An 18,483-nucleotide genomic window follows, 5' to 3' on the forward strand; every position below is an offset into this window, starting at 1 on the left:
TACGGGCCGTTGTGGTGACGGTCCGGAGAACCGTCTCTTGACCTGGTCAGAGAAAGTAGCACAAGACACTTCATAGGCAACGTTGTAGACTAGTCTGCACTCGGTGAGCTTCAAGACTTTACTGTACTGACGTAATGCTTCATTTCATGTGTCTGAAGGGTTGCGCTGCAAGGAAAGACACCAACTTATAGCTATTTAGTGTGTTTATATATCCATTATTATGTGATTTCATGTGTACTTATTCTAAAGCCACAAGCTGGCTTTCAGACTGTTGCATATTACATATAATTGAGCGTATAGTAGAACAAAGTTGTTTCTGTAATGTTGGATTACAGGTCATCCTGTGTATCATCTCACTGTACTAACTACTGTACAAGCAATTAAAAGGGCTTTCTTGAAATGTGAACTGTAGAATAAATAACAATGTAGCTATATTACTTTAACAGTTATCTTTGTGAAGTTCTCATTAAATGATTCACACAATCAATACATATATATACAGTATATATTATTGATGATGTATATGGACTGATTCTGTGGCTGCTGGCTCCAACTCTGCTACGTAGTTTAAGAGGAATGTTAAGGAACAAGATACATTTGGAGTAAGGATTTTATCAAAACCTCACACTTAAATTTGCATATTTAAAAGTGTTACTAGTACTTCTACCAATACCAGGTGTTAAACTGTATTGTTACACCTTAAATGAAACATTATTTTTGTTGTTTGCCTGATAGTCCATGTCATTAGCAACATAATTGGGCCAGATGGGAAAAGCTGCCATTGACATAATCACACAGCATACAAAAACAACCTCAAAACAAGTTTTTTTTAAAATACAATTTTACTCTATATTATCTTCATACAACTGCCTTTATTTTGTTTTTAAATAGGATTTTCACTGTTGAGGGAAGTTAAAACTCAAAAGGCAGACTTCTCTCAGCATCGTACACATACTGGCAGTTAAAGTGAAAAATAAAAAATAAAAACAAAGGGAAGTTCAATATACAACACGTGATAAAAAAAAAAAAAAGAACAATAACATGTCAAGCTCTATATTCTGGCATTCATTCATCAGCTCACTAGAAAATGATACATAACAGAGGGAAGAAAAATAATACTGGAGCCCTTTTGGCATTCTCAATCACAATGCTCCACTGACATTCTTTGTTTTGATTTTGGATTTGCTCAGCACCTATAAAATCTAATTCAAAATTCAACCTCAAAAGAGTTATTTTGATCCCTGGATAGCTCTCAGCCCCAAAAAAAATAAGTTTTCAAGAGAAGAATCCTGGATTTGCCCCTTGGACTTTTAGCTAAGAAGCATTTCAGGCGGCAGGAGAACTAAGTAACTTCTGAGACTCTCCGTTGTTCTCCCGGATTAGTTGGTATCTGTGTTTTTGGGAAACCAAGACCTTGAATCAACTGAAATGGTGCAGGTAACCTCAATGAGTATAAGGTAGTGTTTGTTTTCTGTCTTCTACAAAGCATTGTACAGTCACATTATTTACATATTCAGTATATTACAGCGCACTCTTTTTACTCTCAGTAGCTTGTATGGTGCGATCGGTGCAGTGCTCTCTTTCTCTCTCCTTGGCTGGAGAGGGCCCCTTCCTGTCTCCCTGTGCTTCTGTGACTAACGTATCGACATCTGACGATTGTCATACGGCAGGTTATTTCCCAGGTATTTAACTGCGAGTTGGTGATTCTGAGGGAAAGGAGGGGCCTCAGTGGGAGTCAGTGAGTAAAGATTATTTCATTATTTCATTTGGAAACAGGGGTGTGATCGAGCCGAAAAACCGCGATTCTGCTCAAAAAAGGTGTAACACTCCAAAACGCTCGGATAGAAATGCATAGTGTTGAACTGCAACGAGTACAATGTATCTTCAGGAGAAGAGTTGGCTCTGTTTTTATGTGACAATACCATCCGCAGCGTTGTAAAATGTTTCACCCTCACTGAACACACCCCTGGCTGGAGGGAAGCTGTAGAGAAGGTTTGGTTGGTTGTTCTTTGTAGGCACATGGTTGATTTTTAAGGTTGCAGGTAGACACGGAGTGCATCGGTAGAGAAGAAAAACAAGAAAATGGCTTTACATCACAGTCCATTTCTATCTGCAACAATGTGCAAGGTTTCCTACAGAACGCAGCTATGTGCCTAATACTGAATATCGCCCTCGCTACCACACCTCCCTGCTTTGGTAAAGGGGGGATTCAGCTTGTTAGGGGCAAGGTAAGTCTGGTTTAGTCCCCAATCAACCCCTAAGTCTTTATGCACCTAACACTTGTGAAGATCTGGGCACCTATTCACACATATTCTGAGTAGGAGAGCTGATCTAGGATTATTGATCTGGTCCCCTTTCTTTTCGGTCTTATTGACTGTGAACAAAAACTGATTCTAGATTAGCACTTCTATTTGAAGCTTTGTGAATGTGGGCCTTAGGTGAACTGGATGTAAGCAATATGGCCACAATTGCATTCAGCCAAGTTGTTGCAGCTAGTGTCACACTGCCTACAAAGGTCCAGTCAGATCTGCATTTGTGCACAGGATGCCAGGCTTAGCACGCTGACCCAAGACAAACAATTTGACATTGACCTGGATAAGGCCCTGCGTGTTCTTGTGGGCTTAAAAGGCTATGATACATCGGCAATTTTTGAGGCAATGTTGTGCAGCATTTATTCCCATATCTTCTTACTGGACTTTTGAGGTTCTAGCCTAGTACTGGGGATGTTGCTCACTGGCTAACTAACTAACTAACTAACTGAGTCACAATACTGAAAATACAGTGAAAATCCCTGCAAATGCCTCTAGGTGGCAGCATCATCACGGCAAAAGGACAAGGTGAAGGGTCCAGCTGGACCAGGAGTACTGGTCTTGTTTTTTTACATTCCAATCTAATACATTATATTTCCCCATTGGTCAAGGCTTGTTTTATGCAACATTTCCAAAGTCATCTACATTGCCTCAATGAACTGCATATGCATCAGGTTTGACAGACCGATGGCAATGGTCACTGGAGAGAGTCCAGCAGGGGGCAGGAGTGTGAGCGGATGTCGTTGTGTTTATGGATGGCCTGGTCCAAGTCCAGAGGCTGTCCGTTAACACTGACCTCCATACAGCCGCTGTAGGGTGCTGACACCAGAGTGGACACCAGGGGAACATCTGAGGGCAGAGACGACACGTGATCCAGCAGAGAACATGACAAACAGACTGTAGGTGTGTGGGCAGAAATGTAAATACCAGCGTTTCCCCCAAATGTTTATGGAGGAGCTGAATTCCCAAACGCCACCACTAACATCAGAAAAAATTAATACTTTTTTCCCCAATAAAACATCAGATTCAAAACAACCTTGATCTAAAAAAGTGAGATGCGGCGTGTTCAGTCTGTTCAGACTCAGCTCGGGAAACATGTTAACAATGATTTGATTTGGTTAGGCCTACCAGCACATATTCATGGCAATTTTCATTAAGGCAGCAACTAGCAATTTTGGGGAAAAGAATGAAAGTTTATTAACTTTTCTTTTCCAGTGGTCACTACAGCAGTGATCACTATAGATCACTACAGTGGCTGGCTGGCTCCCCCCTTCTGTCAGAACGACCGAATCACTGCCCATCTTTCGGCGGAGACTAAAGACACATCTCTTCAGGTTACACCTGGACCCGTCTTGAACTAACCTATCTTCTTACCCTTCTTCTATATTAAAAAAAAAAAAAAAAATCTATGAATGCTACTTATTCCTATTAAAAGGCTTAGCTGATGAAGACTGTGATGCACAGTTGGTTTCACTACTGTTGACAAAATGTACTTATTGTAAGTCGCTTTGGAGAAAAGCGTCTGCTAAATGACGTAATGTAATGTAATGTAATGTAAAATGGAGCAGTGAGTTGAAAAACAAATATAAATGGTGACAATTTTGTAGAAATCATTTCCCTCCATCATTTGACTTAGGAAGAGAATGTATTGATCACAGGGATGATTTGTAAACACACAGGCAGAGATTAAAGTGTGCTGTGGCTGAGAGAGCTTTCCTGGAGGTGCACTGCACTAATTATAGGAAGGATAACTTCAATCACCACATGAAGACCGAACATCATGAGGCTTGTGTTGGCTTGGCAATTTTACAATCTACAAGTATGTACTATTTGATTTAGTGTCCCTGTACACCCTCTGGACCAGGCATTTTTAGATGTGAAGTCCCTCATGGATCCAGATAGTAACTCCCTCAGATACTCATTCATTCATTCATTCATTCATTCGTTCACTAACTCAGTGTTAGCTGCACCCTAGTGGCCGTTAGGAGGCATGGCAATGTCTACAGACGACACACTGAACCAGGATCATTTACTCGCCTCCTCTCTGCAATACTGCTTAACTGTGTAGGCTGCTTCACATCTATGACACTGTGTCCATGTTCTTAATTGAGATGAGATAAGTGCAAATAGCAGGCAACAATTTGTGTGTGTATGTATGTGTGTTATATGATTACATTTCTGATATATTCAGTAGGAATTTCTTATTTTAGATGTGCCAATCCAGGATGCATTTGATCTGGCCATCCCCAATAAGTATGTGGCCATTACTGTGGCTTTAGATGCCTCTACTAGCTTATCAAATTGCAAAGCTCCTTGGTTGTGACTATTCATTATTCGCACTGCTACCACCACTAACGCCTCTCCTGGGGGGAAACCCTGTATACTGCGTGAATAAATGCATGTGCGCTCACCAGGGAGGCCTCCTATGAAGGTGCTGGATTGCAACTGGAGGTCAACAGGATCTTGGTTATCTTCACTACGTCCAGGATGGCCATCCACCAGCAACAGGGTCTGGTTGCCTGCGATTACCACCTGGATCACATGACTCTCACCATCACACAGGGGGGCTGGAGAGCTGGCGATGATGACATCACCCACTGACACAAGAACAAACTGAAGACACAGAAGTTCAGTTCAGACAAACGCACACAAACAAGCTGCATCAATCTTTTTTCTAACAACCACATATCATTCTCAGCATCAAACTGGGCTCATCTGTCTTCTAACAAACTTGAACCACTCTTACACACAAACACAGGTTGATTGTGCTGTTGTAGTGTACACAGAAACACATGTAATGTACTCACATCTCGCCACTCGTCAGTACCGGGGTGATAGTCAGCCAGAGCGATGGAGAGAGGGACGCTGTCCTGGTGAACAAGTGCAAACAGCACTCCAACAGCAGAAGTGGGACGCAGGGTCATCTGGACACTCAGGTTCTGGGACTCTGTGACGTGAGGAGGACAGGAAAGAGTGGAGAGGATAAGAGGTCATGCACTTTACGTTAAAACAAAAATGAACCAAACTGTTGACAGATGTGTAGGCGATGACAGACTCACATTCATCCAAATAAATAAACTGACCGATTACCTCTGTAACATTAACATTGCAGTTATGCAAGCCCCAGAAATGCTATCCATAACACACATATATATATATATACATACACACACACACACACACACACACACACACACACACACACTAGGACTGGGCGATATACTGAAAATTTACGCCGTGTTTTTTTTGTCGGCATGTTTGGTAAAAACATTAGTCAAGTAGCCAATGTTGCACAAACAGTTTCATTTGTGTTGGTTCAGTTAAAGTGAGTGTCGCGCTTCAAAGTAGTATAGCTGGTGTATGATCGGCTGCGTCTAGCCAGAGATGGACAGAATAAGAATGAAAGTAAAGTGGTTTTACCTTCAAAATAAAAGCATACTTTTTATATTCATGACGCTAAAGATGAATGTAGTATTTCTGCACTGGGGTTAGAAAAACACATTACCGTTTCATTTATTGTTATCGTGGTAAATGTGACAGTATATAGAGATATGAATCTCGTATCGCCCAGCCATAACACACACACACACACACACACACCATAGCTGATGTTGAAGAGAGCGAAGCCTGAGCCAGGATAGTACACCCCAGGGTCCTCAGCGCTGAAACACTGCATGTTGTCATTGGAGCGGATGGTTTCCTGTATGGAAGTATCTTCACCCGTCAACCAGCGCCACTCCTTCATACAGCCGTCCAGACGTGGGTTCACCTGCACAACAACCACCACAACATTGGAGAAATACATACAGAACATCCCCCTTCCACACATGTTCAAGAAAACCCAAATGCACAAATACGCGCACACACATACACACCTGATTGACGAGGCCGTCCTCTTTAAAAGGAACTCCTCCCACAGTTAGGTTGAGCTCGTGCATGCCCTTCTTCAGCGTGAACAGATCTCCATTTACTGCAATCTTCATCACTGCCTCCCTGTCGATCTTAATCACTAGGCTCCGCCCCTGCTCCTCCACCGAGATCTGGGAAGAAGACAAGACAGGATAACTGAGAAGAAGCTTTCAATCAAGATAAGCGTGCTGTGAAGAGGCATTTCCGTAGATAATGTAGACAGTGTATTAGCGTATCGACCCCTAACAGAAACCGCCAACCTTTCTCCACTGGCCGTCGTTGACTAAAGGTCCGCTGCTGGTGACCCTGCTGATGGTGCCGTACTTCAGCTGCAGCTCCAGCTTCCCATGGTGCATTGCCAGCACAATCCAGGAGCTGTTTAGGTGACCTCCGGCAAAGAAGATCACCCCCTCAGGATCATAGGTGCGGAAGTCAAACTCGGCTGAAAACCTAGAAGAGGAAGAAATGGAGAGCAGTGGTGGTGGTGGAGAGGAGTTTGTGTGTGTGTGTGTGTGTGTGTGTATTTGAATTAGTCCGTGAGTGTGGGAAGAGTAAATGAGAATATATGTGAGAGAAAAGAGCGGGAGAGAAACAGGAAATTCCTTTTACTGACCAAAAGAATTTTATCTAATATCAACTTGGCACTAAAACCAACTGGGTTGCATTTTCAAAAGCTGGTGCAGAAAGCTTCCTTACCTCATCTCTACTACAAATAAGAATTATTTTTAGAATTCTTCTTTGTGAGTGCAACTTCATAAAGTGACTATGTATGGTAGAAAATGCTTTTCCCTTACAGACATCTAACCAATTCATTCTCAGGATTGGATTCACACTTTTAGGGACTCTTCAATCAGTTCTGTCATTGTATTAGACTCCATTACACCACATTATACTCCATTAAACACAGAAACATGAGCAAGGATTTCAAACAGGAGTTGGCTGAAGCCGAGTTTTCCTACCCAGTCTGAATCCTCCTGCGGAAACGCAGCCTCACCACCGGCACACCGCTGAACATACGGCCCAGGTAGAGCGAGCGAGAGTTCCTCTTCAGGGACAGCGACATACAGGGAGTTACAGGCTGGAGGAAAACACACAGAGAGGAAAAACATGGAGATAATGCATGCTGCAACTTCATGAGAACCATATTAGTATACAACAAACAACTTGACTGATTCAAAATGATTTATACAACAGTTACTTTCAGTCGTGAAATTTGATTAGACAGGAGGCATTCCACGAGTGCTGATATACAGTATAACAGCACTGGGACATTTTACTACTACTCTGCTTTACAGGTGTTCTATTATAAACAGTTTATGTGTTGCTTGGCAACACTTGGTAGTGGAATCCTGAGGGACGAATAAAAGACAAAAATCATAATCTGTTGTCTTACATTATCATTACTTGATCAATAGCTTTGTTTATAGAACTGTTGTATAAAAGCAATATCACATTCAAGGTTGTGCTGTTATACTGTATATCAGCACTCCCTCTTGTGTGATATTGCAGACAGAAGCTGAACAAAGAAACAGCTGGTTAATATTTGCTACAATGAATGTATTTCACCTTACAGCTCCTGAGGTCCTGGCCCAGCTTCATGCCCTGACGACCATCACAGAAGCAACGGAAACTCCCTGGTGTGTTCATACACTCCTCTGCACACACACCCTCCTCACACTCATCCACATCTGATAATTGACAGTGCAAGGGGAATAAATTAATGGAGAAGGAATGATGACAAGGGGAGTAAAAAAGGGTTACAGAGAAACAAAAGTTCATGAAATGAACATTCCCATCAGCTAAGGAATTTGTCAAAACATGAACTCAAAGATCTCAAAACATCAGCACCACAAGAATGCAAGAAAAAAAATCAGATGTCATTCCTATCAACAAATCAGGGAATGCAAACAACACTTGAGTTAAGTAGCCTTTGACGTTAGCTGGGTGGTATCGCCCCTCTCCATATAACCTTAAAAGGCTAGAACTAGGTTGGCTATAATAAATGTTAATTCTTGGAAGAGGGAGAGCGAGGTTATGAATAGTTTAGTTTCCACTACAGAGCCAAACAGGGCACACCAGTGATTAATGACTATATCATTTAAGTCTGTGACTCTTTTTCCATCTTGTTGCCAACAGATACAATGTTATCTTATCTTATCAAATACCAGGATAGTGCTGTTGATTAAATGTTATAAATAAATACTGTTGGCCTTATCATTGACAAGGCTTTCCTACCTACTGTATAAAAGTGTCTGTTGAGCACTAGTACTACGCATCTTTAGAGGAAAACATATGGGAACAAACTTGTTTGACAAATAAAAGATCAGGTTTACATCTTGAGTTCCTAATTACGTTTCTGGAGGTTCAAGGCCACTTGAGAGTTTGGCAGGGCCGACGCTGTGCAGATGGCCATCATGGTGTTTTCAAATCAGACTGCATGTTTAATGTGTAAATCAAAGCATGATTTGCTGTGCTTAGAGCTGTCTCTGGCAAGCAACATACACTGCTCTAACTTGTAAACCTATGTCACCTCTTCTGTGTTTGTGAATAGTGACGGCATTTTACCTTTTACCTAACGTCATAGGACACATTTCTCAATGGGGGCCTCGAGTGTACAATGATCTAAACTAAACAGCCAGAGTAAATGCCATGTCCGAATCCTGCAATTTTGTTGTTATTGTCCCATATCTGTTGTGACCGGAAAAAGTAATTTTCAAAACTCCCTCCGGCAATACCATTATGTACCAAACATGAGTGGAGAACAGGGTCAGTCGCAGTATATTACCCCTGAGGTTAGCTGTTTACAGACAGAGCCTGATACTTGTGGAAGTTGACCTGTTACCTACTTCCAGAGAATTTCTTCAAATGTCTCTAGCATTCCATTCCTGACTCTGCAACACAGCTGCATCAAGTCCTGCTGAGGCTGAAGCTGCTCCTCAGTCACTTCCCATGAAACTGTGTGTGTGTGTGTATTTGTGGGTGTGGGTGTGTGTGTGTGTGTGTCTATGTGCTTACCAATGCAGCTCTTGGTTTCGTTGTCGTAGACATAGCCAGTCTCACACAGACAATCATAGGTCCCCTGCTTGTTCACACACCGTGCAGTTCCACACACACTTGGGTCCTCACACTCATCCACATCTGAAACACACAAAACATGCTCAGCTAGACAGATCAAAGTGGTGGAATTTCAACACTGCTGCCGCTTATAATGATCAGGAAGAATACAGAGAAAACTTTAATGTACATGCGTGAAACAGAGTAGAAACTATGGGTAGTCTACTATGACACCATGTATTTCTCAACAGAACAGGACCATTCTTAAAACAATGTCAGCAATAGACACCAGCACCTAAACCGGATTAATTTCATGACACAGTCATGAACCACCAATGTTTGTATTTGATACTGTTGGAGCAATACAGAAAATCCTGCTGTGGGATTTCTTTAGTACCTCAATATTTCATGAGGTAAAAGAGGACCATGCACTTCCATGCTTTTTTTGGGCCTTGAAGTCTTTGATTACAATTTCACACAAATTCATTTCAACAATTTTCAATGCCTCAATGATGATGGTCTGTTTTCATAGTTGATTTTCACTCCAGGTACAACTGTGAATCAGAAATTCAAAGATGGGGTCAATTTTAAGTTCTGATGCAAAGCCAGCTGGTGTTAACTGGTTTTGTCAAATGACTGTCCTTCTTTGCAGCTAGTGACTTGACTCTTCCGTTAGACATTTGCAAGCCATAAACAAAGTGCCTGCCATGTATGACACACAGTGTATGTAAGCATTTGGCTTGTTGCTTACCCTCACATATGTGGCGTGCTACCAACGTGTAGCCTTGGTGACAGGAACAGCGGTAACTGCCCATGGTGTTGTTGCACTCATGGTCACACCCTCCATTCCTCTTGCTACACTCGTTGACATCTGCAAATGAACGTAGGAAGAAATATCATCATGGGCTGTGTACAGTATCACGTTGTTCAGCTTGCGTTAAGGCTTCAGTTCCTAGAAATTCAGGATTAGCTTATGTTTAAATGTACCAACTGTATGAATTTTGAATAGGGGTACACAATGGAAAATGGCAGTTTGATACAGTTTGAAAACTGTAAACGCCCTTGTATGCAATGACTGTATGTTGGTGAGGCTGTGTGTTGCAGCTATGTGTTTAGGAGGAGTGCGGTTGTCAAGTGGAAAAGGCCCGATCTCAGGCCCAGTCAGACTGACTCTGTTTTGGTTTCCTCTCACAGTAAGGTGGCAGGATGAGTCACAGTGGAAACGTGTGGACGGCTGCGGCACAAGGCAGAGAAGCACGTTTCTCTCTCTCTCACAGTGTGTGTTTGTATATACAGTATGTGTGTTTTCCAGTTCCAGTTTATGAATTTATGTTTTTTCATTTCCCTTCTTCGAGTGGAATCCCTCGCCAGATCCATTTCAAAAGTGGTGCACCCCTCCCCCTTTTATCTATATACAGCAACTAGCTATGACCTCTAAAGAGACACATGGATTCCCGCTCTGGACTGGATCGTGGTTCCCGTACATCTAGTCCATATTGACCTGATACATCACTCCATCATCAATAACAACCGCAGCAGCAGCATAATGCTTGCTAATTAAGTGGGCATGTAAACAATCAGTGTTGCAACTGGAAGATGAATAATTGAGTTTTGTGAGGTGAAACTAATTTCAGTGTCATTAAGATATCGACCGATATAAATTGATGAGAAACAATGAAGCTATATGACAAATATATGATGACCAATGAGGGAAAAGCTACGTTATTCATCAGCAGGAAGGAACAGGCAATGTCTGGCAAGGTCACAGTGACGAGGGAGACACCTGTCCACGTGATGTGCTGACGAGGGAAATGCTAGATATGACACAGAGTGACGCTGCAAAAATTCAACCTCTACTGAGCTCCAACACACAGCGTCCAACTGTATCTCTTGCTCTCCCGCAAGGCGAGAGGGTTTCCATAGTGATGACGGTACCTTTCTCACACCTGGCTCCTGTCCAGCCTGTGAAACAGTGACAGAGGAAGTCGCCCTTTTTGTCCTCGCAGCGCACTGTACCTCTGGGGTTACAGGGAGAAGGAGAGCACTGGTCTGGAATATCTGAATAAAAAATGTAAGAAAAACAGACAGAGACAGAGATAAAGAGAGAGAGACAGACAAACACAGACAGAGGAGGCATTATTGTTTTAAAACTGAATATAGGCATGCCAGATGCATACCATGAGTGTAACTGTATAGTGATACCAGACACAGGAAGGGCATCTCTTGAGCTCTGCATATCAGGAGTTCAATATAAATAGCCTAATGCTGGCTAAGCTCCCCTGCCAGAGATGCCCTAATTCAGCCCTTCAAAGCATACCTGCCTTCTAGCTCACAAGAAACAGGATCAAATGCATATTCAAATGTCTGTTCATTTTCTGTTTGCCCTATTTTGCTCTTACATGTTTTCATTTCAGCCCTCTCTCCCACCCCTGTCCTGTGTTTGTTAAGCACATGTGTAATTCTTTACTCTCCCCCTACAGTTTCCTTTTCCCATGACAGTACCCCGACTGAGTTGAAGATCTTTTCACTGCTAGACAAGTCTGGGCATGTTAGCTGAGGGTTTAGAGAGAGAGGAAGAAAGAATGACAGGGCCTGGAGAATGAGGGGAGCAGGGGAGAGATAAGCAAGCTGATGGAGGGCAAAGGAGTAGATAGACAAGATGGGATGAGTGAAGGAGATAGAATATAGGGGTGGGTGGGTAATATGGTATAAATTTCATGTCACACTATTTTCCATTATTCTGGATGATAATGATATGATATCCAAACATATATACAAACAAAGCCTGAATCGCAACCATTCAAAGTTTAAATTACAACTGATTATTTATCAGTTTATATTACCACAGTGTCACACACAGTAGTTTGTGAAAATGTAGACATTTGTATATTGACAATTAGGCTCACTATGACAACAAAAATACACATGGATGCGAGATGCATGAACAGCAAAATCAAATCAGTATCCATTATAAACTATTCAGATCCATGAAGCTAAATCTGAAGTGAAAATGTTTTGGTGCCTGTGGCTACTGACAACAAAATTCAAGGTTAGACGTCTCTGAGATTGACATATTGTGACAGACATTGAGAAGAGATACTAACTGTAGAGCTTCAATTATAAAATAGATAAAGGGCTCTATTAGTTATAGACTGTGATGTAGGACTTTCAACATTACTGAAGCGAATTGGTTTTTTAAATCAAATGTTTCAGGGTATGGAATGTCAGTACCAGGCAAAGAGATTATCCCAGCGATTGAACCATTCTGACTCTGAGACAAGAAAAGTTCACAAAAAATTGAACTGCAAACTTAAGAGAACTGACTAAGTTCTGTGAGCTACTACCGTTTAAAATATACATTGATGGTGCATAATCATGTTAAACTGTTCTAAAGAAGTGCAGCCCTGCAATGAAACCGATCAACCTGGCCGAAGCTCCTGGTCAGTGGTCACCTGCATATAGTGATCCTTCAGGAAGCATGGCTAACCGCATGAGCCTCACTTGTTTTCTCTGCTTGGCATTTCACAAGTCGCTTGACAGCAGGTCTACCTTTAATGTCATTTAAGCAAACCACAATCAAACCAGGCCACTGCATTGAGTATTCAGAGAAGCTTTCCAATGCTACTGTTATGGAAAATTCTGTTGCTGTTTACACAACAGCAACAACAGAAGTAGTATGTATGCTTATGTTTGGAAAGATTTGTTTTTAATAATTTACAAAGAACTTATTTCCACAGACTAATTTTCAAAGCACGCAATCCTGCTGACTGCAGACTTGGTTAATAGAAGAGAGTAGGAGAGTGGGAGACTGAGTGCTGTGTAATGTGCTTGCTGCCAATCCAGCACATTCTGGGAAAATGTGTACAAGTGGGAAAGTGTTGCAGAGAATCCAGAAATTAAACATTTTAATCAGCAAATAAGCTAGGTCAACTGATGCTTTTAGGGGCATTTTGGTATGTGGAAATATAGCCAACAGTACATCACAATATGCCAAAATTCCCATTAAGGCATGCCATGATCCGCTTTGATACTGGCACACCACCCAACACTAGTCTGCAATGAGATGAGAGAAAGATGGGGAGAGATTTGCAGAAAGGGAGAGAGAGAGAGAGAGAGAGAGAGAGAGAGAGAGAGAGAGAGAGAGAGAGAGAGAGAGAGAAGACAGATGAATAAAACCGTAAAGAAAGAGAGCAGCCGTATCTTTAAATGCCACAATGCTGCAGCTGAGTCACTGCAACCCCCCGGTTTCCTCAGCCAATTGGAGTGAAGCCGGGCTGGGCCGGGTCTCTTGTATCCTGATGCAGCAGAAATGTTGCGCTCCACTCACGTCAGGCTGCTCTTTCACGTCACTCCACCGCTGAACCGGCTCATAGAAAGGCTGGTGCAGTCAGCCGGTGCGTGAGTGCGTATGTGACGTTAAAAAGGGGTGTGTCACTCATCTGACGCACGGCATCACGGCAGCAAAGTACTGCAACGTTACTCATATACCTGGGCACTCACGCACATTCAGCACACCCACTCACAGATTGCTTCAAAGTCATGAAACCAGTTAGCTATGTCACGCTGCAAAAGCTGACAGACTGACCTAGAGGTGCCAGAGAATGGATAATTGACTCATCCTCTTTCTTCTATACCTTTTAATCATCTTCCCTTCCTCTTCCTTTCCTCTCTACTTAGAGAGAGTGCATGACAGCCTGAGTGTGATGCAGAGATACTGCAGTGCAGCCCAGCCTCACGCTACAACTGGGTGCCCCCCTCAGCAACTATTCACACACTACAGAGAGAGTGGTACTGAGGAAAGGAGGACAGAGAGGAGTGAGAGAGGGACAGTCTGGGAAGTACAAAGAATAAAGAAGAGGCCAGTCCACAGTGCTACAAAGTCAAGTCGACAGACAGATAAGTGGGTGTCATAACTTACTGTGGACACATGTGACCAGATCCTGTCTCTTCTTCTCTGAATCTCCAAACTTCTCCACACAGGCTGAACAGGAATGAGATGAGAGAATCACAACCTATAATCAGTAAACCCCCTCATTCACATTCATGTGTTATGATTAGAGATGAAGGGTTTTAGGATGAATGATAACTTACCTAAATACTTGGGATAGAAGTATTCCTAAAAAACAGAGATGGAAAGAGAGAGGGATTAAGTTACATACAGAGGTTTAGAACAGACTATCTCCTAAACAAGAACAAGATAATCTAAATAACTAACTTCAATCAGTAGGGGGATTTCCATTAACACATGATATAATCTAGGATTAGCCTTGTTTTATCCCTGTACTCTTGGGAGTGACTTTAAATTACTCAATAGAAAGCCAATCAAAAACTACCACTAATTTCAACTAAGGCATTGAGTCAGAGAAACTACAGTACATTTCAGCAAGATTTTGCAAAGAAACCTTTCCAACAGCATTAATCTTGAATGATGATTCAATGTCTCAAAGTGCACTTGAAAGTTTATGAAGAGTTGGTTCTCAGTTGCTGTGTGTGTGTGTGTGTGTGTGTGTGTGTTTAGGACGCAGATAGAAATTATGATATGATTATGCCACTATCTGTGTCTCTCTCTCTAGTGGGTGTGGCCCAGTAGCCAGGGGCTTCCTGAAAATTCTCTGCATTCCTGTTTCCTCAGTAGCATCCCTCCTGCCTCCTGGCTGCAGTACTCTACATGTAGGTCAAAACCTGGGAGATCTACACATGGGCGGATTGAGTCTGGGATGACAGAGACTCTAGAGAGCCTCTGCTGCAGTAGGAGCCAGATGGAGCAGGGTGAATGTGGTGGATGAAGCCAGGAACACTCAAGCAGAAATAGACAATGTGTCACCTATCGAAGGTAGGCTAAAGGAAGTTAGGACAATTACTAAGCTTGATCCCAACGGTATAGATAGTTGTGACGCCATTTGCTATCTGTTGTATCCCTCTGGACAGGACACCTAATAGATGGGGGGCCAGAAACGTAATAAGTGCGTGCATGTGTGTTGCCAGGAGCAACCGCAGGTAACCGGGAACACCCTCCGCTTCCTCTCTCTCCCTCTCTCTCTCTTTCTCCCTCTCTCTCTCTGCAGAGCCAAAAAGCTGCAGCAGAGGAAAATGCAGAGTCAGAGATGGGCACGTTCAGAATGAATAATGCATCTATGAATGAGACTGCAGTTCTGTGTCACGACACTGTGGAGACTACAGACACGCAAATGCTCTTCTTCCGGTGCTGTGGGTCCGGCTCACACGTACGAGGGCATATGCACACACAAACTCTCTCAGCTAGAGGGACCTCACCCCACTTCACCTTTTCCCTTGAGCACCAGCTCAACTTCTCCTTTTCCTACTCAATCCTCTTTCAATCTCTGTGTCTCTCCGCTTGGCTAAACTTACTAGTAATCTCTGGGTCAGATTCTCCCCCATTCATTTCCTCTCAGCCACAAATCAGAAAGCCGAAACATAAAGAGATACAGTAATGGCTGGGGAGCTCAACATCATCAATACAAAATTAGCGATCCATCCCTCCAAATACAGTAGAAAACTTTGATTATCTGAATCTCAGACTTCCAAATCAAGCAGGCAAACAAATAGGCAACATGCAAGAACATACTGAATTCATTGTGCACAATTATTGGCATTTACTTGTTGACAAGCAGTTACACTACAAATTAAACTGTACAGAGCATTTCAGAATGCTTGTGTATATATATATATATATATATATATATATATTCTATACATGGTCCTGTATTTCAATCTACTCGTTTCTTCCACGCGTTTTGTTTTCCCGACAACTTCTATTTCCGAGGGGTTTGTATACAGGAGGCTCTACCGTACCTGGCACAGACTATCACCTAGCTTACTGAGTAACACTCACACACACAAGCAACACAAAACACACCAATGTCTGTTAAAGGGCTTAAAAGTCTGTGTTCCCAGCCAATGACTGTGCCTCTCAGTCCTATAGCCCATGTTTCACGTCATAATAATCACGTTTTCTGACACATTGGGTTATTTATAGGTCCGGAACTGCTGGTTTTGCATATTCAGCAGGTGTAATACATATTCAATAGGCTTATGTATTCACATGGATGGAAAGGCTGATCTGCACATTCATGTCGGGCAGAACTGAAACTAATCTAAATATCCCTACAGGGATTCAGAACACAATGTGACACGTTTTTTTTTTGTTGTTTGTGCACGTCAGATGGAGAGAGAGAGACGTATACACATTAGTAAAACAATGTGTGTGTGTGTGTGTGTGTTGTTCATTTGCATTGGAACAGTGTCCACACAAAGAATCCATAAAAACAGCAACATACTCTCAACCAGTGTTCACTCTCTAACAGCAAACAGCCAAACTCCCAAACAGAGCAATCAGAATCAAGGGAGTCAATGTTTATTTGCATGATTCACATGCATTTGTATGTAAGTGGGATATATTTACATAACATGGGGATGGCAAACCCATGCTCACGTGAAAGAAGCGGGTCATTAGGGAAAGCTAAATGACAGACCAGGCATGCATAGACATAACATACAGGGACACAGACTGATTTTCGGCAAAGATAAGTCAGAGAGAGAGAGAAAGAGAGAGACAGAGAGAGAGAAGAAAAGACATCCAGGTGTTTCCCATATTTGAAAGCGACCATATGTCTAAGCCAAGCAGGCCTCCAGTGGATAGAGCTACATTTTATCGAGCAGAAGATATATTTTATGCTGGAAGGTAGGAGAGACAGAGTGACTGCGAGTACGTGCACGTGTGTGTTTGTGTGTATGTGTGTGTACGTGTGTGTGTGTGTGTGGGGTGGGGGGGTGGGGGGTAAGGATGGGAGCGTCTTCAGTTAGACTATATTTCATAAACTAAGGCTTAGTCATACTGACTCAAGGTCTGTTACACGCACAGAAACAAAAACGTAAGTCCTTGACAAGGCAATTGTATGCGCTTTGACAGCTATCAGCACTCTGCAGTTACTGGAGCATGAACACCAGCCCAGACACTGAATCATTAGTCTAGTAGTTCACTACAGTCATCAATTTAGAGTCAATATGAACATGATGCAAGTAAACAACTGGCCTTGCAGCCTAGCGTTACCTCTGACAGTAGTTTTGAGTCAATAAAACAATAAAATCTCACCTGGTTGAATTAGTTAATAGACTTCACTACTACAGTGGTTCTCAACTGGGGTCCAGTGTTTTGGTTGGAAGGAAAACCTGCATTCTCTTTGGACTTGCATTGGCACTTGGATTGAAAACCACATCTCTGGTGGGATTTTGGGGGCTACTCACCGTTTCCGGGTCGTTTTCAAACACTTCTCTCGCCTCCTCTTTGGTGCACCTTTCCTCCACACACTCCCTCTCCAAGTGTCCTTGTTTCGTCTCCTCGAAAACTTGATATGCTCTCCTGTGTCTGCTCAGGAACTGGTTCGCCTCTTCCGCAGACAATGAAACTGAAGAGGAAAAAAACCAATACAATCTTATTCATGCACCTACAAGACCAAGAGAAGGTCACTCCCTGGTTAACAGACATTTTTATGAATCAGTGTAACCATAATCCTGGAGTTGGGTAACGTTATGTGCCCGAGGAAGAAACATTCAGCAACAACACAGCTTGCGAAACATCTATGCTAGTACCCGTTAATGACGTTAATAACGTTGGCATGTATCATCACCCGCAAATGTCAAAACGGGGACTTAGCGAGCTAGTTAGCTAGCTACCTAGCATGTAATTGTTTACTTACTGCTGTCGGACCAGCAGACAAATAGCAGGATTAGCAAGGCTCCAGATGAAAAGGACTTTGTCGGGGTCAGCCGCATTGTTTGCCGCTGTGTGTCTGCGCCAAGCTTGAGAAACTTTCTCCCGTACTGTCTCGTAGTCTCTCTATCTTTCTCCCTCTCTCTCTCACTCTCTCTCTCCCCGTATCTCAGTGTTGTTGCAGCAAGACCGATCCGAGGCTAGTGCGAAACACTGCAGGCATTCAACTCTCACCGGGGGGAAACGCGACCGTTGGCCGTAACGCTTTTGATTTTTAAACGGTACAAACGTCGCGAGCTAGGCTGTTGTATCTCCCCACATATCATTCACAACACAGCCGACGACCGTCCCGTTTCTCTGCGGTTCAGCTCGTCCCCATCGCGTTTTTTTGGACCCTCTTCTCTTTTAGCTCTCTAGTCCGACTTCAGACTACAGAGGAAGACTGCACGCTTCTTTCTGCTGCTGCTTCAGGAGGGGGAG

At 42.7% G+C, this 18,483-nt stretch overlaps 1 protein-coding gene across 1 annotated transcript; it reads right to left on the reverse strand.

Moving 5' to 3' along the window:
• Nucleotides 1-200: 200 nt before the first annotated feature.
• Nucleotides 201-18,483, reverse strand: gas6 (growth arrest-specific 6). Its single transcript, XM_071904470.2, has 15 exons — nucleotides 17,990-18,483; nucleotides 17,538-17,698; nucleotides 14,364-14,388; nucleotides 14,191-14,253; nucleotides 11,208-11,330; nucleotides 10,024-10,143; nucleotides 9,234-9,356; nucleotides 7,785-7,906; nucleotides 7,178-7,296; nucleotides 6,479-6,668; nucleotides 6,185-6,349; nucleotides 5,910-6,078; nucleotides 5,117-5,256; nucleotides 4,721-4,922; nucleotides 201-3,158 (listed from the first exon to the last, which is right to left on the reverse strand). The coding sequence occupies exons 1-15, from the start codon at nucleotides 18,063-18,065 to the stop codon at nucleotides 3,007-3,009; spliced, it is 1,950 nt and encodes a 649-aa protein (XP_071760571.2). The 5' UTR covers nucleotides 18,066-18,483; the 3' UTR covers nucleotides 201-3,006.

Source organism: Centroberyx gerrardi, chromosome 1, assembly GCF_048128805.1.
Source record: "Centroberyx gerrardi isolate f3 chromosome 1, fCenGer3.hap1.cur.20231027, whole genome shotgun sequence".
NCBI classification, from domain to species: domain Eukaryota; kingdom Metazoa; phylum Chordata; class Actinopteri; order Beryciformes; family Berycidae; genus Centroberyx; species Centroberyx gerrardi.

Bases quoted from the DNA above. Each gene is read 5' to 3' on its own strand.
- gas6 (XM_071904470.2), bottom strand. From the start codon at position 18,065: ATGCGGCTGACCCCGACAAAGTCCTTTTCATCTGGAGCCTTGCTAATC. The intron at 14,389-17,537 runs GTGAGTAGCCCC...TCTGTTTTTTAG, and splicing joins TTGAAAACGACCCGGAAACG to GAATACTTCTATCCCAAGTA. The intron at 7,907-9,233 runs GTAAGCACATAG...GTCAATTATCAG, and splicing joins CGAAACCAAGAGCTGCATTG to ATGTGGATGAGTGTGAGGAG.